Source organism: Odontesthes bonariensis, chromosome 10 (assembly GCF_027942865.1).
Source record: "Odontesthes bonariensis isolate fOdoBon6 chromosome 10, fOdoBon6.hap1, whole genome shotgun sequence".
Taxonomy (NCBI): domain Eukaryota; kingdom Metazoa; phylum Chordata; class Actinopteri; order Atheriniformes; family Atherinopsidae; genus Odontesthes; species Odontesthes bonariensis.
The window spans coordinates 293,311-314,916 of record NC_134515.1 but is presented as its reverse complement, the minus strand read 5'-3'; the positions used below and the strand labels follow the sequence as shown (position 1 = coordinate 314,916).

Here is a 21,606-nt window from a genome sequence, read left to right as displayed (position 1 = left end):
TGGTTCCACAGAGAGGGACCTGATAACTGAAGGCTCTGCCTCCCAAACTGGCAGCTGGTTCCACAGAGAGGGGCCTGATAACTGAAGGCTCTGCCTCCCAAACTGGCAGCTGGTTCCTCAGAGAGGGGCCTGATAACTGAAGGCTCTGCCTCCCAAACTGGCAGCTGGTTCCACAGAGAGGGGCCTGATAACTGAAGGCTCTGCCTCCCAAACTGGCAGGTGGTTCCACAGAGAGGGGCCTGATAACTGAAGGCTCTGCCTCCCAAACTGGCAGCTGGTTCCACAGAGAGGGGCCTGATAACTGAAGGCTATTCCTTGAGACACTCTGAGACAGGATGTTCCTGATTTTAACAATATTACGAAGATCAAAGAAGGCAGTCCTAGAAACCTGTTTTATATGCGAGTCAGAGGACAGATTCTGGTCAAAAATAACTCCAAGGTTCCTCACTGTAGAACTAGAAGCCAAGGAAATACCATCTAGAGTAACTATATATATACTATGTAGACAGTTTCTCTCTGAAGCGCTCAGGTCCAAAGATAACGACTTCAGTTTTGTCTGAATTTAGAAGCAGACAGTTCTGAGTCATCCAGGTCTTTATGTCTTTAAGACATGCTTGTAGTCTGACCAACCTATTGGGTTCATCTGGTTTTATAGATAAGTACAGCTGAGTATCATCAGCATAGCAATGGAAATTTATGCCATGCTGTCTAATAATGTTACCTAATGGAAGCATGTATAAAGTGAAAAGAATCGGTCCAAGCACAGAACCCTGAGGAACTCCATGACTTACTCTGGTGTTCCATCTCAAACTGTTCAGATCAATATTTAGTTGGGAAATAATTCCAAAAATATAGAAATGGAACGCATAAAATGAACCAGATTATTATTTTATTTAGAATTTTAAAAAATTCTTTACAAAAATAGTTAAAAGAAAAAGCTTTATAAAATAAAAAAAATCCTTAAGAATTTTTAATAAACAAAGTAAATTTTTAGAATTAAAGGAAAAATTTACAGAAAAAACATTAACTATTTTTTTATTTTATTTTTTTTTAAATTCAACAATACAGAAAATAAAAAGACCAAAAAGAAACATAAAATGATCTGATGATGATTAAATAACACTGATCTTTAAGAATTAAGAAGTATTCTCACTGATATTTTCATTTCTTTTTGTTGGTTTAACTTTTTTACTTTAATTTGAAACCAGCTGAATCGGTCCGAGCACAGAGCCCTGAGGAACTCCAGGACTTACTCTGGTGTGTGAGGAAGCAGGTGAAGGCGAGTCAGACAGAAAAACCACATCAGCAGGAACTCAGAAACATCAGTTTTAATGAAACTTCAGATTAAACACGACAACAAGAAGAAAACAACATGAACGATAACACTGAATATAAAAACACAAACCGACTCATCGGGACGTTAAACTTCACTCCCTGATTGGTTGTCGGCTCATTAATGCAGAAGGAACAGCCAATCAAGGTGACAGGCTCCGCCCACTTTCCAGACACCTTCCTGCTTAGATCTGAAAAATAAATCTGTAACCAGCCGCAAGCTCTTATTGTGAAGGAGACCGGAAGTGATTTATTCTGAGCTCGTAGTGCTTCTTCATCCTGGCGCAGAGCGTCTCTGACTGGCCCGGGGATTGTGGGTAAAGATGTGTTCAGGTGGGACGATCAGGGGTTCTGCTTCTGTGGTGAATGACCACCTTCTACCGGTCCTTGGTGGAGCGCAGGTCGGTGGTGATCGGGTCGTGCTGGATGGTCTGGTGCAACATCAGGGCCAGCAGGCCGGCTCGGTTGGTCATGGCGGTCCTCAGGTTCCTCTCCTGCTCGAACAGCTCGTCCAGCTTGTACCACTGTGGGACAGACGGGGGGACAGGTGGTCACAGGGTGCTCGGTAGGGATGGGAATCAAGAACCGGTTCTTGTTGAGAACCGGTTCCCAGTGTTTCAGTTCCTTGGAATCGTTTTGGCGATTTTGCAAACGATTCCCTTATCGATTCCAGCGGGCGCGAATGACGTCACCACGCAGCGTTGCGTGGCGAGTCCAGCGCAGCCAGCAGCCAACAGTAAACATGGCGCCCAAGCGGTACAAACGCTCGAAAGTTTGATTACACATCCCTAAAAAAGACGACAACAGGGCAACTTGCAAAGTGAATATTTCACCAAAGGGAGGAAATACTACCAACATGCAATAACTATGAATGAATGTCGCGTTTTCGATCCGCTCCGGACTAACGTTGGTGAATCTGAACCCAGCAGCGTTAGCAACGTTAGCATGTCCTCGGCTAACACTGCAGGTAACTAACTAACTAACTAACACTGCCTATCATGTTAGCACCATTTGCCTGATTGTAAAAGCTGCTGTTAGTAACGGTTAAGGTTAAATGAATGCCTTCTCAGGCATTACATTTAGATGAAATCATGAGAGACAGAGCCTGACTGGCTCAGAGCCAGAGGCTGGTGGTGCTACCCCCAGTTCACCTCTACCTCCAGCTTCTCCTTTCACCAGAGCAGGAAGAGTTAAATTACCCAGGCCAGGATAGACCAATGTGGACCTCACCGTTGTTGGGTTTGTGAGGTCACGACTCGTGTCACTTCTAAACTAAACAAAGTTGATGCTAATCGACCGGTTTGTTGTCCTTTTTCTCCAAATGAGAATCGATAAGGGAACCGACAAAGAACCGAATCGTTCAGCAGAATCGAAAATGGAATTGGAAATCGTAAAAATCTTATTAATTCCCATCCCTAGTGGTCAGAGCGTCCAGGTGTGGCGGCTGGTAATAAGGTTTAACTCTGTTACCACTCGGACCCGCTCCAGGTCCACCTCGGCCCGCCGCAGCTTCTCCCAGCAGTAGTGTTTGTTGCACTTCCTCTTGGACACCCGGCAGAACTCTCCGGTGGGCTCGAACACGTCTTTGACCAGCGGACATCCGCACACCTCATCGGCCGGGACCTGATCCAGAACAGGGGCGACAAACGTCAACTATAAGGGGGTCTGGGTCCAGTTTCAGAGTCCTAAAACAGGAAGACGGTCCGTACCTTTGGGTCTCTGGAATGTTCCGGACACAGAACCTGCAGCCGCTTACAGTACGTCTTACTCTGAGGGTTGTACACGTCACAGAACAGCCTGGTGGCGCTGAGACAGAGGAGAGACACGAGGCGTGAACAGGAGACACGAAGACACGAAGACACGAGGCGTGAGACACGAAGACACAGAGACACAAAGACACAGAGAAGACGTGGGACAGACTCACCCCTCGATGCGCGTTGGATACATGGAACCAAAAGAAGTTTGACTCTCGTACTGTGGAACACAAACAGAAACAAGTTCAGAAACAGGTTCAGAAACTGGTTCAGAAACAGGTTCAGAAACAGGTTCAGAAACAGGTTCAGAAACAGGTTCAGAAACTGGTTCAGAAACAGGTTCAGAAACTGGTTCAGAAACTGGTTCAGAAACAGGTTCAGAAACTGGTTCAGAAACAAGTTCAGAAACTGGTTCAGAAACAGGTTCAGAAACTGGTTCAGAAACTGGTTCAGAAACAGGTTCAGAAACTGGTTCAGAAACAAGTTCAGAAACAGGTTCAGAAACTGGTTCAGAAACAGGTTCAGAAACTGGTTCAGAAACTGGTTCAGAAACTGGTTCAGAAACAGGTTCAGAAACTGGTTCAGAAACTGGTTCAGAAACTGGTTCAGAAACTGGTTCAGTCCTCCACAGATTTATCATCCCTGTCCTGTCACACTAAGACAGAGATTTCATGTCGGGACTCTTGATCAGGACTCTGGACCAGGACTCTGACCTTGGCGTAGCAGCGCTCCATGTGCCGCAGCGCCACCTTGGGGTTGACGGGGTGACTGCAGGACACGCAGAAGATCTGCAGGTCCGTGTCGTCGCCGTCGCCTTCGGTCACCTGCAGACAGGAAGCGGCGTTAGAACCGAACACGTGAACCCGGGTCAGGGTTCGGGGTTTCCGGCGGCTCGGACCTCCTCGTGCTCCTGGACCTGCTGCAGTTTGGCGTTGGCGATGATGCCCTCGAGCTCGTGGAAACGCTTCTCCATCAGCGTGAGGCGGAGCCTGGCGGCCTGCTGCTCCTTCCTGATTCGCTCCAGCTGGCGCCGTCCCATCTCCTCGGCGATGCAGGGACTCTGCTGCCACTGCTGGATCCTCTGGGGGAGGATCTCATAGATACGGCTGGGGGCGGAGCCAGAGATGGTGTTACAGAGACGGCGTTACAGAGACGGCGTTACAGAGACGGCGTTACAGAGACGGCGTTACAGAGACGGCGTTACGGAGAGCGTTACGGAGAGCGTTACAGAGACGGCGTTACAGAGACGGCGTTACAGAGACGGCGTTACGGAGAGCGTTACAGAGAGCGTTACAGAGAGCGTTACAGAGAGCGTTACAGAGACGGCGTTACAGAGACGGCGTTACAGAGACGGCGTTACAGAGACGGCGTTACAGAGACGGCATTACAGAGAGCGTTACAGAGAGCGTTACAGAGAGCGTTACAGAGACGGCGTTACAGAGACGGCGTTACAGAGACGGCGTTACAGAGAGCGTTACGGAGACGGCGTTACAGAGACGGCGTTACAGAGAGCGTTACGGAGACGGCGTTACAGAGAGCGTTACAGAGACGGCGTTACAGAGAGCGTTACAGAGACGGCGTTACAGAGAGCGTTACAGAGACGGCGTTAAAGAGACGGCGTTACAGAGAGCGTTACGGAGACGGCGTTACAGAGACGGCGTTACGGAGACGGCGTTACAGAGAGTGTTACAGAGACGGTGTTACAGAGACGTTGTTACAGAGAGCATTACAGAGACGACGTTACAGAGAGCGTTACAGAGACGGCGTTACAGAGAGCGTTACAGAGACGGCGTTACAGAGACGGTGTTACAGAGACGGCGTTACAGAGACGGCGTTACGGAGACGGCGTTACAGAGAGTGTTACAGAGACGGTGTTACAGAGACGGTGTTACAGAGAGCATTACAGAGACGACGTTACAGAGAGCGTTACAGAGACGGCGTTACAGAGAGCGTTACAGAGACGGCGTTACAGAGACGGTGTTACAGAGACGGTGTTACAGAGACGTTGTTACAGAGAGCGTTACAGAGACGGCGTTATAGAGAGCGTTACAGAGAGCGTTACAGAGAGCGTTACAGAGACGGCGTTACAGAGAGCGTTACAGAGAGCGTTACAGAGACGGCGTTACAGAGAGCGTTACAGAGAGCGTTACAGAGAGCGTTACAGAGACGGCGTTACAGAGAGCGTTACAGAGAGCGTTACAGAGAGCGTTACAGAGACGGCGTTACAGAGAGCGTTACAGAGACGGCGTTACAGAGAGCGTTACAGAGACGGCGTTACAGAGAGCGTTACAGAGAGCGTTACAGAGAGGGTTACAGAGACGGCGTTACAGAGAGCGTTACAGAGACGGCGTTACAGAGGGCGTTACAGAGAGGGCGTTACAGAGAGCGTTACAGAGAGGGCGTTACAGAGAGGGCGTTACAGAGAGGGCGTTACAGAGACGGCGTTACAGAGACGGCGTTACAGAGAGCGTTACGGAGAGCGTTACGGAGAGCGTTACAGAGAGCGTTACAGAGAGCGTTACAGAGACGGCGTTACAGAGACGGCGTTACAGAGAGCGTTACAGAGAGCGTTACAGAGACGGCGTTACAGAGACGGCGTTACAGAGACGGCGTTACAGAGACGGCGTTACAGAGAGCGTTACAGAGAGCGTTACAGAGAGGGCGTTACAGAGACGGCGTTACAGAGAGCGTTACGGAGACGGCGTTACAGAGAGCGTTACAGAGACGGCGTTACAGAGACGGCGTTACAGAGAGCGTTACAGAGAGCGTTACAGAGAGCGTTACAGAGACGGCGTTACAGAGACGGCGTTACAGAGACGGCGTTACAGAGAGCGTTACGGAGACGGCGTTACAGAGAGCGTTACAGAGACGGCGTTACAGAGACGGCGTTACAGAGACGGCGTTACAGAGAGCGTTACAGAGAGCGTTACGGAGATGGCGTTACAGAGAGCGTTACAGAGACGGCGTTAAAGAGACGGCGTTACAGAGAGCGTTACGGAGACGGCGTTACGGAGACGGCGTTACAGAGACGGCGTTACAGAGAGCGTTACAGAGAGCGTTACAGAGAGGGCGTTAAAGAGAGCGTTACGGAGACGGCGTTACAGAGAGTGTTACAGAGACGGTGTTACAGAGAGCGTTACAGAGAGCGTTACAGAGAGGGCGTTACAGAGAGCGTTACAGAGAGGGCGTTACAGAGACGGCGTTACAGAGAGCGTTACAGAGAGCGTTACAGAGAGCGTTACAGAGAGCGTTACAGAGAGGGCGTTACAGAGACGACGTTACAGAGAGCGTTACAGAGAGCGTTACAGAGAGCGTTACAGAGAGCGTTACAGAGAGCGTTACAGAGAGGGCGTTACAGAGAGGGCGTTACAGAGAGCGTTACAGAGAGCGTTACAGAGACGGCGTTACAGAGAGCGTTACAGAGAGCGTTACAGAGAGGGCGTTACAGAGACGGCGTTACAGAGAGCGTTACAGAGAGGGCGTTACAGAGACGGCGTTACAGAGAGCGTTACAGAGAGCGTTACAGAGAGCGTTACAGAGAGCGTTACAGAGAGGGCGTTACAGAGACGACGTTACAGAGAGCGTTACAGAGAGCGTTACAGAGAGCGTTACAGAGAGCGTTACAGAGAGGGCGTTACAGAGAGCGTTACAGAGACGGCGTTACAGAGACGGCGTTACAGAGACGGCGTTACAGAGACGGCGTTACAGAGACGGCGTTACAGAGAGCGTTACGGAGACGGCGTTACAGAGAGCGTTACAGAGACGGCGTTACAGAGAGCGTTACAGAGACGGCGTTAAAGAGACGGCGTTACAGAGAGCGTTACGGAGACGGCGTTACGGAGACGGCGTTACAGAGAGCGTTACAGAGAGCGTTACAGAGAGGGCGTTAAAGAGAGCGTTACGGAGACGGCGTTACGGAGACGGCGTTACAGAGAGTGTTACAGAGACGTTGTTACAGAGAGCATTACAGAGACGACGTTACAGAGAGCGTTACAGAGAGCGTTACAGAGAGGGCGTTACAGAGAGCGTTACAGAGAGGGCGTTACAGAGAGCGTTACAGAGAGGGCGTTACAGAGACGGCGTTACAGAGACGGTGTTACAGAGACGTTGTTACAGAGACGACGTTACAGAGAGCGTTACAGAGAGCGTTACAGAGAGGGCGTTACAGAGAGCGTTACAGAGAGCGTTACAGAGACGGCGTTACAGAGAGCGTTACAGAGAGCGTTACAGAGAGCGTTACAGAGAGCGTTACAGAGAGGGCGTTACAGAGACGGCGTTACAGAGAGCGTTACAGAGAGCGTTACAGAGAGGGCGTTACAGAGACGGCGTTACAGAGAGCATTACAGAGAGCGTTACAGACACGTTACAGAGAGGGCGTTACAGAGACGGCGTTACAGAGAGCATTACAGAGAGCGTTACAGACACGTTACAGAGAGGGCGTTACAGAGAGCGTTACAGAGAGCGTTACAGAGACGGCGTTACAGAGACGGCGTTACAGAGACGGCGTTACAGAGAAGGCGTTACAGAGAGCGTTATAGAGAGGGCGTTACAGAGACGACGTTACAGAGAGCATTACAGAGAGCGTTACAGACACGTTACAGAGAGGGCGTTACAGAGAGGGCGTTACAGAGAGCGTTACAGAGACGACGTTACAGAGACGGCGTTACAGAGACGGCGTTACAGAGACGGCGTTACAGAGACGGCGTTACAGAGAGCGTTATAGAGAGGGCGTTACAGAGACGGCGTTACAGAGAGCGTTATAGAGAGGGCGTTATAGAGAGGGCGTTACAGAGAGCGTTACAGAGAGCGTTACAGAGAGCGTTACAGAGAGGGCGTTACAGAGAGCGTTACAGAGAGCGTTACAGAGAGCGTTACAGAGAGCGTTACAGAGAGGGCGTTACAGAGAGGGCGTTACAGAGACGGCGTTACAGAGAGGGCGTTACAGAGACGGCGTTACAGAGAGCGTTACAGAGAGCGTTACAGAGACGGCGTTACAGAGAGCGTTACAGAGAGCGTTACAGAGAGCGTTACAGACACGTTACAGAGAGCGTTACAGAGAGCGTTACAGAGAGCGTTACAGACACGTTACAGAGAGCGTTACAGAGAGCGTTACAGAGAGCGTTACAGACACGTTACAGAGAGCGTTACAGAGACAACGTTACAGAGACGGCGTTACAGAGACGGCGTTACAGAGACGGCGTTACAGAGAGCGTTATAGAGAGGGCGTTACAGAGACGACGTTACAGAGAGCATTACAAAGAGCGTTACAGACACGTTACAGAGAGGGCGTTACAGAGAGGGCGTTACAGAGAGCGTTACAGAGACGACGTTACAGAGACGGCGTTACAGAGACGGCGTTACAGAGACGGCGTTACAGAGACGGCGTTACAGAGAGCGTTATAGAGAGGGCGTTACAGAGACGGCGTTACAGAGAGCGTTATAGAGAGGGCGTTATAGAGAGGGCGTTACAGAGAGCGTTACAGAGAGCGTTACAGAGAGCGTTACAGAGACGGCGTTACAGAGAGCGTTACAGAGAGCGTTACAGAGAGCGTTACAGAGAGGGCGTTACAGAGAGGGCGTTACAGAGACGGCGTTACAGAGAGGGCGTTACAGAGACGGCGTTACAGAGAGCGTTACAGAGAGCGTTACAGAGACGGCGTTACAGAGAGCGTTACAGAGACGGCGTTACAGAGAGCGTTACAGAGAGCGTTACAGAGAGCGTTACAGACACGTTACAGAGAGCGTTACAGAGACAACGTTACAGAGACGGGGTTACAGAGATGGCGTGACAGAGACGGCGTTACAGAGACGGCGTTACAGAGACGGCGTCACAGAGAGCGTCACAGAGGGCGTTACAGAGAGCGTTACAGAGAGCGTCATAGAGACGACGTTACAGAGACGGCGTTACAGGTGTGGCGTTGTTGTCCCCACGTCGGACTCACTTGGCGGCGAGCTTCATGCCGCAGTCCTCGGAGCAGTACTTGGAGGAGTTCCTTGCCGGTTCAATGCAGCCGGGACCCAGACACTGCCTCAGAGCCCCGCCCGCCTCTTTAGCCCCGCCCTCCCCGGCCCGCTCGCTGTGGCGCACCCGCTCCTTGTGGCGCTGCTTCACTTTGTGGCGCCGGGGCTTCGCCTCCTCCTTCGGGGCAGAGACAGACTTCTGCGGGAGGACAGGTGACATCATCAAACATGGGACAGGATCGGTGACATCATCAAACATGGGACAGGATCGGTGACATCATCAAACATGGGACAGGATCGGTGACATCATCAAACATGTGACGCGCCCTCCATCACCTTCTTCTCCGGCTTCTTGTCTCGTCTCTTCACGTGTTTCACCTTGACGGCCTTCTTCCTCAGCGAGTCCGACTGAGCGTCCTCCTCCTCGTCCTCGCTGTGCCACACCTGCAACAGGAAGTGACATCACACCACAGAAAGTGGCCGTCTGATTGGCTGGGAGCTGGAACTCACCAGGTCTCTGTATCCGGCAGCTTTGTACTGCTCGTACAGCTCCAACTCACTCTCACTGAACCCCTCCTCCTCGTCCTCTTCCTCGTCCTCCTCCGTGTTATGCCCCGCCCCTTTCCGGGACGGGCCACGCCCCCTACTGCTGCTGCGACTCATCTCCTCGTCTTTGACCCGAAGCATCTTCTGTTCGGAGACAACAATCAGTGACATCATCATCAGCAACACACAGATCATTAAAGATGCAGAAAACTTTTTTCATCTTCAGGTTTGAGTTTTCAAATCAACAGTAACAGCTGTAACAGCTGTTTGAATTATTTTAATATCATGTCAAGGTTAAGAGAACACCTTGAATAGTTTTAAACGAACATCAAACTCTCAGAGGTGGTACCAAGGTATCAGCTGCAAGTTTAGGTGAGACACGCTTCAGTTAGTATTTTGACATCAAACATAATCATGTGACTGGAACGCCGCTAGAGTTTGACATGTACAAGTTTTTAACTGTGCAGCCGCGACCATGTCAGTCATTAACAGCAGAGAGTATCCTGGGCCGCAAAAGTAAAGTCTGGAAGTAAAGTCTGAAAGTAAACTCTCTGAAAGTAAAGTCTGAAAGTAAAGTCTCTGAAAGTAAAGTCTGAAAGTAAAGTCTGAAAGTAAAGTCTCTGAAAGTAAAGTCTGAAAGTAAAGTCTGAAAGTCTGAAAGTAAAGTCTGAAAGTAAAGTCTGAAAGTAAAGTCTGAAAGTAAAGTCTCTGAAAGTAAAGTCTGAAAGTAAAGTCTGAAAGTAAAGTCTGAAAGTAAAGTCTGAAAGTAAAGTCTCTGAAAGTAAAGTCTCTGAAAGTAAAGTCTCTGAAAGTAAAGTCTGAAAGTAAAGTCTGAAAGTAAAGTCTGAAAGTAAAGTCTCTGAAAGTAAAGTCTGAAAGTAAAGTCTGAAAGTAAAGTCTCAAAGTAAAGTCTCTGAAAGTAGTCTCAAAGTAGTCTCTGAAAGTAAAGTCTGAAAGTAAAGTCTGAAAGTAGTCTCTGAAAGTAAAGTCTGAAAGTAAAGTCTGAAAGTAAAGTCTGAAAGTAAAGTCTCAAAGTAAAGTCTCAAAGTAAAGTCTCAAAGTAAAGTCTCAAAGTAAAGTCTCTGAAAGTAAAGTCTCTGAAAATAAAGTCTGAAAGTAAAGTCTCAAAGTAAAGTCTGAAAGTAAAGTCTCAAAGTAAAGTCTCAAAGTAAAGTCTCAAAGTAAAGTCTGAAAGTAAAGTCTCTGAAACTAAAGTCTCTGAAACTAAAGTCTGAAAGTAAAGTCTGAAAGTAAAGTCTGAAAGTAAAGTCTCTGAAAGTAAAGTCTGAAAGTAAAGTCTCTGAAACTAAAGTCTGAAAGTAAAGTCTGAAAGTAAAGTCTGAAAGTAAAGTCTGAAAGTAAAGTCTCTGAAACTAAAGTCTGAAAGTAAAGTCTGAAAGTAAAGTCTGAAAGTAAACTCTGAAAGTAAAGTCTCTGAAAGTAAAGTCTGAAAGTAAAGTCTGAAAGTAAAGTCTGAAAGTAAAGTCTGAAAGTAAAGTCTGAAAGTAAAGTCTCTGAAACTAAAGTCTGAAAGTAAAGTCTGAAAGTAAAGTCTGAAAGTAAAGTCTGAAAGTAAAGTCTCTGAAAGTAAAGTCTGAAAGTAAAGTCTGAAAGTAAAGTCTGAAAGTAAAGTCTCTGAAACTAAAGTCTGAAAGTAAAGTCTGAAAGTAAAGTCTGAAAGTAAAGTCTCTGAAAGTAAAGTCTGAAAGTAAAGTCTGAAAGTAAAGTCTGAAAGTAAAGTCTCAAAGTAAAGTCTCAAAGTAAAGTCTCTGAAAGTAAAGTCTGAAAGTAAAGTCTCTGAAAGTAACGTCTGAAAGTAAAGTCTCTGAAAGTAAAGTCTGAAAGTAAAGTCTGAAAGTAAAGTCTCTGAAAGTAAAGTCTGAAAGTAAAGTCTGAAAGTAAAGTCTGAAAGTAAAGTCTCTGAAAGTAAAGTCTGAAAGTAAAGTCTGAAAGTAAAGTCTGAAAGTAAAGTCTGAAAGTAAAGTCTGAAAGTAAAGTCTCTGAAAGTAAAGTCTGAAAGTAAAGTCTGAAAGTAAAGTCTCTGAAAGTAAAGTCTCTGAAAGTAAAGTCTGAAAGTAAAGTCTCTGAAAGTAAAGTCTGAAAGTAAAGTCTGAAAGTAAAGTCTCAAAGTAAAGTCTCTGAAAGTAGTCTCAAAGTAGTCTCTGAAAGTAAAGTCTGAAAGTAAAGTCTGAAAGTAGTCTCTGAAAGTAAAGTCTGAAAGTAAAGTCTGAAAGTAAAGTCTGAAAGTAAAGTCTGAAAGTAAAGTCTCAAAGTAAAGTCTCAAAGTAAAGTCTGAAAGTAAAGTCTCTGAAAGTAAAGTCTCTGAAAATAAAGTCTGAAAGTAAAGTCTCAAAGTAAAGTCTGAAAGTAAAGTCTGAAAGTAAAGTCTCAAAGTAAAGTCTCTGAAAGTAAAGTCTGAAAGTAAAGTCTGAAAGTAAAGTCTCTGAAACTAAAGTCTCTGAAACTAAAGTCTGAAAGTAAAGTCTGAAAGTAAAGTCTGAAAGTAAAGTCTGAAAGTAAAGTCTCTGAAACTAAAGTCTCAAAGTAAAGTCTGAAAGTAAAGTCTGAAAGTAAAGTCTCTGAAAGTAAAGTCTCTGAAAGTAAAGTCTGAAAGTAAAGTCTCTGAAAGTAAAGTCTGAAAGTAAAGTCTCTGAAAGTAAAGTCTGAAAGTAAAGTCTCTGAAAGTAACGTCTGAAAGTAAAGTCTGAAAGTAAAGTCTGAAAGTAAAGTCTGAAAGTGAAGTCTCTGAAAGTAAAGTCTGAAAGTAAAGTCTGAAAGTAAAGTCTGAAAGTAAAGTCTCTGAAAGTAAAGTCTGAAAGTAAAGTCTGAAAGTAAAGTCTCTGAAAGTAAAGTCTCTGAAAGTAAAGTCTGACAGTAAAGTCTGAAAGTAAAGTCTGAAAGTAAAGTCTCTGAAAGTAAAGTCTCTGAAAATAAAGTCTGAAAGTAAAGTCTCTGAAAGTAAAGTCTGAAAGTAAAGTCTCTGAAAGTAAAGTCTGACAGTAAAGTCTGAAAGTAAAGTCTCTGAAAATAAAGTCTGAAAGTAAAGTCTGAAAGTCAAGTCTGAAAGTAAAGTCTCAAAGTAAAGTCTGAAAGTAAAGTCTGAAAGTAAAGTCTCTGAAAGTAAAGTCTCTGAAAGTAAAGTCTGAAAGTAAAGTCTCTAAAAGTAAAGTCTCTGAAAGTAAAGTCTGAAAGTAAAGTCTCTGAAAGTAAAGTCTCTGAAAGTAAAGTCTGAAACTAAAGTCTGAAAGTAAAGTCTGAAAGTAAAGTCTCTGAAAGTAAAGTCTCTGAAAGTAAAGTCTGACAGTAAAGTCTGACAGTAAAGTCTGAAAGTAAAGTCTGAAAGTAAAGTCTGAAAGTAAAGTCTGAAAGTAAAGTCTCTGAAAGTAAAGTCTGAAAGTAAAGTCTGAAAGTAAAGTCTCAAAGTAAAGTCTGAAAGTAAAGTCTGAAAGTAAAGTCTCTGAAAGTAAAGTCTGAAAGTAAAGTCTGAAAGTAAAGTCTGAAAGTAAAGTCTCTGAAAGTAAAGTCTCAAAGTAAAGTCTGAAAGTAAAGTCTGAAAGTAAAGTCTCAAAGTAAAGTCTCAAAGTAAAGTCTCTGAAAGTAAAGTCTGAAAGTAAAGTCTGAAAGTAAAGTCTCTGAAAGTAAAGTCTCAAAGTAAAGTCTCAAAGTAAAGTCTGAAAGTAAAGTCTCAAAGTAAAGTCTCTGAAAGTAAAGTCTGAAAGTAGTCTCTGAAAGTAAAGTCTGAAAGTAGTCTCTGAAAGTAAAGTCTGAAAGTAAAGTCTGAAAGTAAAGTCTCTGAAAGTAAAGTCTCTGAAAGTAAAGTCTGAAAGTAAAGTCTGAAAGTAAAGTCTGAAAGTAAAGTCTCAAAGTAAAGTCTCAAAGTAAAGTCTGAAAGTAAAGTCTGAAAGTAGTCTCTGAAAGTAAAGTCTGAAAGTAAAGTCTGAAAGTAAAGTCTCTGAAAGTAAAGTCTCTGAAAGTAAAGTCTCTGAAAGTAAAGTCTGAAAGTAAAGTCTGAAAGTAAAGTCTGAAAGTAAAGTCTCTGAAAGTAAAGTCTGAAAGTAAAGTCTGAAAGTAAAGTCTCTGAAAGTAAAGTCTGAAAGTAAAGTCTGAAAGTAAAGTCTCAAAGTAAAGTCTCAAAGTAAAGTCTCAAAGTAAAGTCTGAAAGTAGTCTCTGAAAGTAAAGTCTGAAAGTAAAGTCTGAAAGTAAAGTCTCTGAAAGTAAAGTCTCTGAAAGTAAAGTCTGAAAGTAAAGTCTGAAAGTAAAGTCTGAAAGTAAAGTCTCTGAAAGTAAAGTCTGAAAGTAAAGTCTGAAAGTAAAGTCTCTGAAAGTAAAGTCTCAAAGTAGTCTCTGAAAGTAAAGTCTGAAAGTAGTCTCTGAAAGTAAAGTCTGAAAGTAAAGTCTGAAAGTAAAGTCTGAAAGTAAAGTCTGAAAGTAAAGTCTGAAAGTAAAGTCTCTGAAAGTAAAGTCTGAAAGTAAAGTCTGAAAGTAAAGTCTCTGAAAGTAAAGTCTCTGAAACTAAAGTCTGAAAGTAAAGTCTCAAAGTAAAGTCTGAAAGTAAAGTCTCTGAAAGTAAAGTCTGAAAGTAAAGTCTGAAAGTAAAGTCTCTGAAAGTAAAGTCTCTGAAAGTAAAGTCTGAAAGTAAAGTCTGAAAGTAAAGTCTCTGAAACTAAAGTCTCAAAGTAAAGTCTGAAAGTAAAGTCTCAAAGTAAAGTCTCAAAGTAAAGTCTCTGAAAGTAAAGTCTCTGAAAGTAAAGTCTCAAAGTAAAGTCTGAAAGTAAAGTCTCTGAAACTAAAGTCTCAAAGTAAAGTCTGAAAGTAAAGTCTCTGAAAGTAAAGTCTCTGAAAGTAAAGTCTCAAAGTAAAGTCTGAAAGTAAAGTCTCAAAGTAAAGTCTCAAAGTAAAGTCTCAAAGTAAAGTCTCTGAAAGTAAAGTCTCTGAAAGTAAAGTCTCAAAGTAAAGTCTCTGAAAGTAAAGTCTCTGAAAGTAAAGTCTCAAAGTAAAGTCTGAAAGTAAAGTCTCAAAGTAAAGTCTCAAAGTAAAGTCTCAAAGTAAAGTCTCTGAAAGTAAAGTCTCAAAGTAAAGTCTCTGAAAGTAAAGTCTCTGAAAGTAAAGTCTCAAAGTAAAGTCTCTGAAAGTAAAGTCTCAAAGTAAAGTCTCTGAAAGTAAAGTCTCTGAAACTAAAGTCTCAAAGTAAAGTCTGAAAGTAAAGTCTCAAAGTAAAGTCTCAAAGTAAAGTCTCAAAGTAAAGTCTCAAAGTAAAGTCTCTGAAAGTAAAGTCTGAAAGTAAAGTCTCTGAAAGTAAAGTCTCTGAAAGTAAAGTCTGAAAGTAAAGTCTGAAAGTAAAGTCTGAAAGTAAAGTCTCTGAAAGTAAAGTCTGAAAGTAAAGTCTGAAAGTAAAGTCTCTGAAAGTAAAGTCTGAAAGTAAAGTCTCTGAAAGTAAAGTCTCAAAGTAGTCTCTGAAAGTAAAGTCTGAAAGTAGTCTCTGAAAGTAAAGTCTGAAAGTAAAGTCTGAAAGTAAAGTCTGAAAGTAAAGTCTGAAAGTAAAGTCTGAAAGTAAAGTCTCTGAAAGTAAAGTCTGAAAGTAAAGTCTGAAAGTAAAGTCTCTGAAAGTAAAGTCTCTGAAACTAAAGTCTGAAAGTAAAGTCTCAAAGTAAAGTCTGAAAGTAAAGTCTCAAAGTAAAGTCTCTGAAAGTAAAGTCTGAAAGTAAAGTCTGAAAGTAAAGTCTCTGAAAGTAAAGTCTCTGAAAGTAAAGTCTGAAAGTAAAGTCTGAAAGTAAAGTCTCTGAAACTAAAGTCTGAAAGTAAAGTCTGAAAGTAAAGTCTCAAAGTAAAGTCTCAAAGTAAAGTCTCTGAAAGTAAAGTCTCTGAAAGTAAAGTCTCAAAGTAAAGTCTGAAAGTAAAGTCTCTGAAACTAAAGTCTCAAAGTAAAGTCTGAAAGTAAAGTCTCTGAAAGTAAAGTCTCTGAAAGTAAAGTCTCAAAGTAAAGTCTGAAAGTAAAGTCTCAAAGTAAAGTCTCAAAGTAAAGTCTCAAAGTAAAGTCTCTGAAAGTAAAGTCTCTGAAAGTAAAGTCTCAAAGTAAAGTCTGAAAGTAAAGTCTCAAAGTAAAGTCTCAAAGTAAAGTCTCTGAAAGTAAAGTCTCTGAAAGTAAAGTCTCAAAGTAAAGTCTCTGAAAGTAAAGTCTCTGAAAGTAAAGTCTCAAAGTAAAGTCTGAAAGTAAAGTCTCAAAGTAAAGTCTCAAAGTAAAGTCTCAAAGTAAAGTCTCTGAAAGTAAAGTCTCAAAGTAAAGTCTCTGAAAGTAAAGTCTCTGAAAGTAAAGTCTCAAAGTAAAGTCTCTGAAAGTAAAGTCTCAAAGTAAAGTCTCTGAAAGTAAAGTCTCTGAAACTAAAGTCTCAAAGTAAAGTCTGAAAGTAAAGTCTCAAAGTAAAGTCTCAAAGTAAAGTCTCAAAGTAAAGTCTCAAAGTAAAGTCTCTGAAAGTAAAGTCTGAAAGTAAAGTCTGAAAGTAAAGTCTGAAAGTAAAGTCTGAAAGTAAAGTCTCTGAAAGTAAAGTCTCTGAAAGTAAAGTCTCAAAGTAAAGTCTCAAAGTAAAGTCTGAAAGTAAAGTCTCAAAGTAAAGTCTCAAAGTAAAGTCTCTGAAAGTAAAGTCTCTGAAAGTAAAGTCTCTGAAACTAAAGTCTCAAAGTAAAGTCTCAAAGTAAAGTCTCAAAGTAAAGTCTCAAAGTAAAGTCTCAAAGTAAAGTCTCTGAAACTAAAGTCTCAAAGTAAAGTCTGAAAGTAAAGTCTCAAAGTAAAGTCTCAAAGTAAAGTCTCTGAAAGTAAAGTCTCTGAAAGTAAAGTCTCAAAGTAAAGTCTCAAAGTAAAGTCTCAAAGTAAAGTCTCTGAAAGTAAAGTCTGAAAGTAGTCTCTGAAAGTAAAGTCTGAAAGTAAAGTCTGAAAGTAAAGTCTGAAAGTAAAGTCTCAAAGTAAAGTCTCAAAGTAAAGTCTCTGAAAGTAAAGTCTCTGAAAGTAAAGTCTCAAAGTAAAGTCTCAAAGTAAAGTCTCAAAGTAAAGTCTCTGAAACTAAAGTCTCAAAGTAAAGTCTGAAAGTAAAGTCTCAAAGTAAAGTCTCAAAGTAAAGTCTCAAAGTAAAGTCTCAAAGTAAAGTCTCTGAAAGTAAAGTCTGAAAGTAGTCTCTGAAAGTAAAGTCTGAAAGTAAAGTCTGAAAGTAGAGTCTAAAAGTAAAGTCTCAAAGTAAAGTCTCTGAAAGTAAAGTCTGAAAGTAAAGTCTCAAAGTAAAGTCTCTGAAAGTAAAGTCTGAAAGTAAAGTCTCAAAGTAAAGTCTCTGAAAGTAAAGTCTCTGAAAGTAAAGTCTGAAAGTAAAGTCTGAAAGTAAAGTCTGAAAGTAGAGTCTAAAAGTAAAGTCTCTGAAAGTAAAGTCTCAAAGTAAAGTCTCAAAGTAAAGTCTCTGAAAGTAAAGTCTGAAAGTAAAGTCTGAAAGTAGAGTCTAAAAGTAAAGTCTCTGAAAGTAAAGTCTGAAAGTAAAGTCTGAAAGTAAAGTCTCTGAAAGTAAAGTCTCTAAAAGTAAAGTCTCTGAAAGTAAAGTCTGAAAGTAAAGTCTGAAAGTAAAGTCTGAAAGTAAAGTCTGAAAGTAAAGTCTCTGAAAGTAAAGTCTGAAAGTAAAGTCTGAAAGTAAAGTCTCTGAAAGTAAAGTCTCTGAAAGTAAAGTCTCTGAAAGTAAAGTCTCTGAAAGTAAAGTGGATCACATACCCGAGCTCGGACCTCGCACTGCCGGAGGCGACACTTCTGCCGGATCTTGTTGGGACCTCCGAACTTCTTCATGTCTTTGCAGAAGTCGCACTGAGCGCAGTCCTCCGTCCTCAGACAGGCGTCACACTCGCCACACATCCGAGCCGAACGCTTGATCTGCAGGTGGGAGCACTGAAATATGAGAGAGCCCCGCCCCCTATCAGTGCGGTGTCTCTGTTACCTATGAGCCCCGCCCCCTATCAGTGCAATGTCTCTGTTACCTATGAGCCCCGCCCCCTATCAGTGCGGTGTCTCTGTTACCTGTGAGCCCCGCCCCCTATCAGTGCAATGTCTCTGTTACCTATGAGCCCCGCCCCCTATCAGTGCGGTGTCTCTGTTACCTATGAGCCCCGCCCCCTATCAGTGCGGTCTCTCTGTTACCTGTGAGCCCCGCCCCCTATCAGTGCGGTGTCTCTGTTACCTGTGAGCCCCGCCCCCTATCAGTGCGGTGTCTCTGTTACCTATGAGCCCCGCCCCCTATCAGTGCAGTCTCTCTGTTACCTGTGAGCCCCGCCCCCTATCAGTGCAGTCTCTCTGTTACCTGTGAGCCCCGCCCCCTATCAGTGCGGTGTCTCTGTTACCTGTGAGCCCCGCCCCCTATCAGTGCGGTGTCTCTGTTACCTATGAGCCCCGCCCCCTATCAGTGCAGTCTCTCTGTTACCTGTGAGCCCCGCCCCCTATCAGTGCGGTGTCTCTGTTACCTATGAGCCCCGCCCCCTATCAGTGCGGTGTCTCTGTTACCTATGAGCCCCGCCCCCTATCAGTGCGGTGTCTCTGTTACCTGTGAGCCCCGCCCCCTATCAGTGCGGTGTCTCTGTTACCTATGAGCCCCGCCCCCTATCAGTGCAATGTCTCTGTTACCTATGAGCCCCGCCCCCTATCAGTGCAGTGTCTCCTTTACCTGTGAGCCCCGCCCCCTATCAGTGCAGTGTCTCTGTTTCCTGTGAGCCCCGCCCCCTATCAGTGCAGTGTCTCTGTTTCCTGTGAGCCCCGCCCCCTATCAGTGCGGTGTCTCTGTTACCTATGAGCCCCGCCCCCTATCAGTGCAATGTCTCTGTTACCTATGAGCCCCGCCCCCTATCAGTGCAGTGTCTCCTTTACCTGTGAGCCCCGCCCCCTATCAGTGCAGTGTCTCTGTTACCTGTGAGCCCCGCCCCCTATCAGTGCGGTGTTTCTGTTACCTATGAGCCCCGCCCCCTATCAGTGCGGTGTCTCTGTTACCTATGAGCCCCGCCCCCTAACAGTGCAGTTTCTCTGTTACCTGTGAGCCCCGCCCCCTATCAGTGCAGCGTCTCTGTTACCTGTGAGCCCCGCCCCCTATCAGTGCAGTTTCTCTGTTACCTGTGAGCCCCGCCCCCTATCAGTGCAGTGTCTTGGTTACCTGTGAGCCCCGCCCCCTATCAGTCCGGTGTCTCTGTTACCTGTGAGCCCCGCCCCCTATCAGTGCGGTGTCTCTGTTACCTGTGAGCCCCGCCCCCTATCAGTGTAGCGTCTCTGTTACCTGTGAGCCCCGCCCCCTATCAGTGCGGTGTCTCTGTTACCTATGAGCCCCGCCCCCTATCAGTGCAGTGTCTCTGTTACCTGTGAGCCCCGCCCCCTATCAGTGCAGCGTCTCTGTTACCTGTGAGCCCCGCCCCCTATCAGTGCAGTGTCTCTGTTACCTGTGAGCCCCGCCCCCTATCAGTGCAGCGTCTCTGTTACCTGTGAGCCCCGCCCCCTATCAGTGCTGTGTCTTGGTTACCTGTGAGCCCCGCCCCCTATCAGTGCAGTGTCTTGGTTACCTGTGAGCCCCGCCCCCTATCAGTGCAGCGTCTCTGTTACCTGTGAGCCCCGCCCCCTATCAGTCCGGTGTCTCTGTTACCTGTGAGCCCCGCCCCCTATCAGTGCAGTGTCTCTGTTACCTGTGAGCCCCGCCCCCTATCAGTGCAGTGTCTTGGTTACCTGTGAGCCCCGCCCCCTATCAGTGCTGTGTCTTGGTTACCTGTGAGCCCCGCCTCCTATCAGTGCGGTGTCTCTGTTACCTATGAGCCCCGCCCCCTATCAGTGCAGTGTCTCTGTTACCTGTGAGCCCCGCCCCCTATCAGTGCGGTGTCTCTGTTACCTGTGAGCCCCGCCCCCTATCAGTGCAGTGTCTTGGTTACCTGTGAGCCCCGCCCCCTATCAGTGCAGTGTCTTGGTTACCTGTGAGCCCCGCCCCCTATCAGTGCAGTGTCTTGGTTACCTGTGAGCCCCGCCCCCTATCAGTGCAGTGTCTTGGTTACCTGTGAGCCCCGCCCCCTATCAGTGCAGTGTCTTGGTTACCTGTGAGCCCCGCCTTCTGTCAATCTTGGCCTGGGGGGTGGAGCTTCTTTCTCCATCAGTTTTGTCTTCTCTCTCTCTCTCTGACTCAGCCTCTTTGCCATCCTTCTCTTTCGTCTTCTTCTGACGGTATTTAATCTCCAGAGACGAGTCTTTGGCTGCAGATGACAAAACAAACAACTAGCACGCAGCTAACAACTAACACAGATAAATCAAAGCTAAATCACAGCTCACCTTCAGCTAACAGCTAACTTACAACTAACAGCTAACTTACAACTAACCGCTAACTCACAACTAACAGCTAACTTACAACTAACAGCTAACTTACAACTAACCGCTAACTCACAACTAACAGCTAACTTACAACTAACCGCTAACTCACAACTAACCGCTAACTTACAACTAACCGCTAACTCACAACTAACCGCTAACTCACAACTAACAGCTAACTTACAACTAACAGCTAACTTACAACTAACCGCTAACTCACAACTAACAGCTAACTTACAACTAACAGCTAACTTACAACTAACCCTTCCATCCATTAGCTAACTCACAGCTAACAGCTAGCTAAATCTTATGTGCTAACACTTACTGGGACACTGAGGAACTGACCTCTGCAGGATGGACAGTACCACACTCTGATGGCTTTGGCTGCTTTCTCTGACACTCCGATACAGTTCCCATGAAACCACTCTGTGCAGCTATCGCAGCCTCTGACAGACGGAAAACGGCGAGTTAGTGGCATCAGTTTTGTTTGTTTGTTTGTTTACTGTTTACAGTTCAATAAAGTTTTTTACATCATGAAGCAGTTGATATCTGGCTTCCTGCAGACGCAGTAAACTGGAGCACTGGGGCGTTTCTTAGCAACATCTTCTTCTTCTTCCTCTTCTTCTTCCTCTTCCTCTTCCTCATCTCCCTCCAACCCTGGTTCTTCCTCCTCCTCCTCCAGGCAGCCCCGAACTCCTGCTGCCTCCTCAGACTAAACAAACAACAAAAACAAACAAACAAAACAAACAAACAAACAAACAAACAAAACAAAACAAAACAAAAACAAACAGCAGAAACACAAAGATTAGGAAGACTTTCAAGGAAAAATCATTTTAAAATTAAAGCCTGGTTCAGTTTTTCTATTCCAGACCACATCAGAACAGGGTCAGGATCCAGACCCAGACCACATCAGAACAGGGTCAGGATCCAGACCCAGACCACATCAGAACAGGGTCAGGATCCAGACCCAGACCACATCAGAACAGGGTCAGGATCCAGACCCAGACCAGAACCAGACCCAGACCACATCAGAACAGGATAAAGACCCAGACCCTGACCTGGACCCAACATCTGTCCTTCTCTTTTTGTTCCCCATCAGACAAGTTTAAAAACCAAATCCACTTCACTTGGATCTGTTAGACCCGAACCGGCTCCGAACCGGCTCCGAACCGGATCCGAAACGGATCCGAACCAGCCTGGCAGCCCTGAGTGTGTTGATGGAAACGGGATCTTATTTCTACTGCTTCTTAGCTGGGAGCTGGTTCAGCGATTCATTCCCGCACCGTCTCACCAGACTCCGTTCATTTTCCCACGGGTTTTGGATTCGGCGCTACCTCTGCCGCTGGATGGAGGGATGCGGGATGGAGGAGCGTTTTCTGTCCGTCGGTGAGACCTGAGAGACGGATAGCGGACTCACCATGAGACGCGGCGGGGATCCACAGAAGAAGAAGAAGAGTCCGCCCTCCGGTCGAACCGCACGGTCCGGCTACTTTCTCTGTTTCACCAAAATCTGCATGAATCTCTTTGTTTTCGCTCCATCTTCTTCTTCTTCTTCTTCTGCAGATTTCAGAACGAAGCGACAGCGAAGCGTTTTGTCGCCCCCTGCTGGCCGGGAACATGCACTGCATCATCACCGTTATCATCAGGATTAAAAACAATATTTG

At 45.0% G+C, this 21,606-nt stretch overlaps 1 protein-coding gene across 3 annotated transcripts; it reads right to left on the bottom strand.

Annotated features, from left to right (window-relative positions):
• Positions 1-1,313: 1,313 nt before the first annotated feature.
• Positions 1,314-21,606, bottom strand: cxxc1a (CXXC finger protein 1a). 3 transcript variants are annotated; one of them, XM_075475520.1, is made up of 14 exons: positions 21,360-21,606; positions 20,473-20,654; positions 20,288-20,388; positions 19,676-19,830; positions 17,336-17,506; positions 9,558-9,737; positions 9,384-9,491; positions 9,029-9,243; positions 3,985-4,192; positions 3,800-3,910; positions 3,257-3,306; positions 3,042-3,138; positions 2,803-2,955; positions 1,314-1,856 (listed from the first exon to the last, which is right to left on the bottom strand). In XM_075475520.1, the coding sequence occupies exons 1-14, from the start codon at positions 21,360-21,362 to the stop codon at positions 1,710-1,712; spliced, it is 1,881 nt and encodes a 626-aa protein (XP_075331635.1). In that variant the 5' UTR covers positions 21,363-21,606; the 3' UTR covers positions 1,314-1,709. The 3 variants fall into 3 exon arrangements, with proteins under 3 accessions (XP_075331635.1, XP_075331634.1, XP_075331636.1); XM_075475519.1 differs by having other exon boundaries at positions 9,029-9,246; positions 21,360-21,605; XM_075475521.1 differs by having other exon boundaries at positions 9,029-9,246; positions 17,336-17,491; positions 21,360-21,603.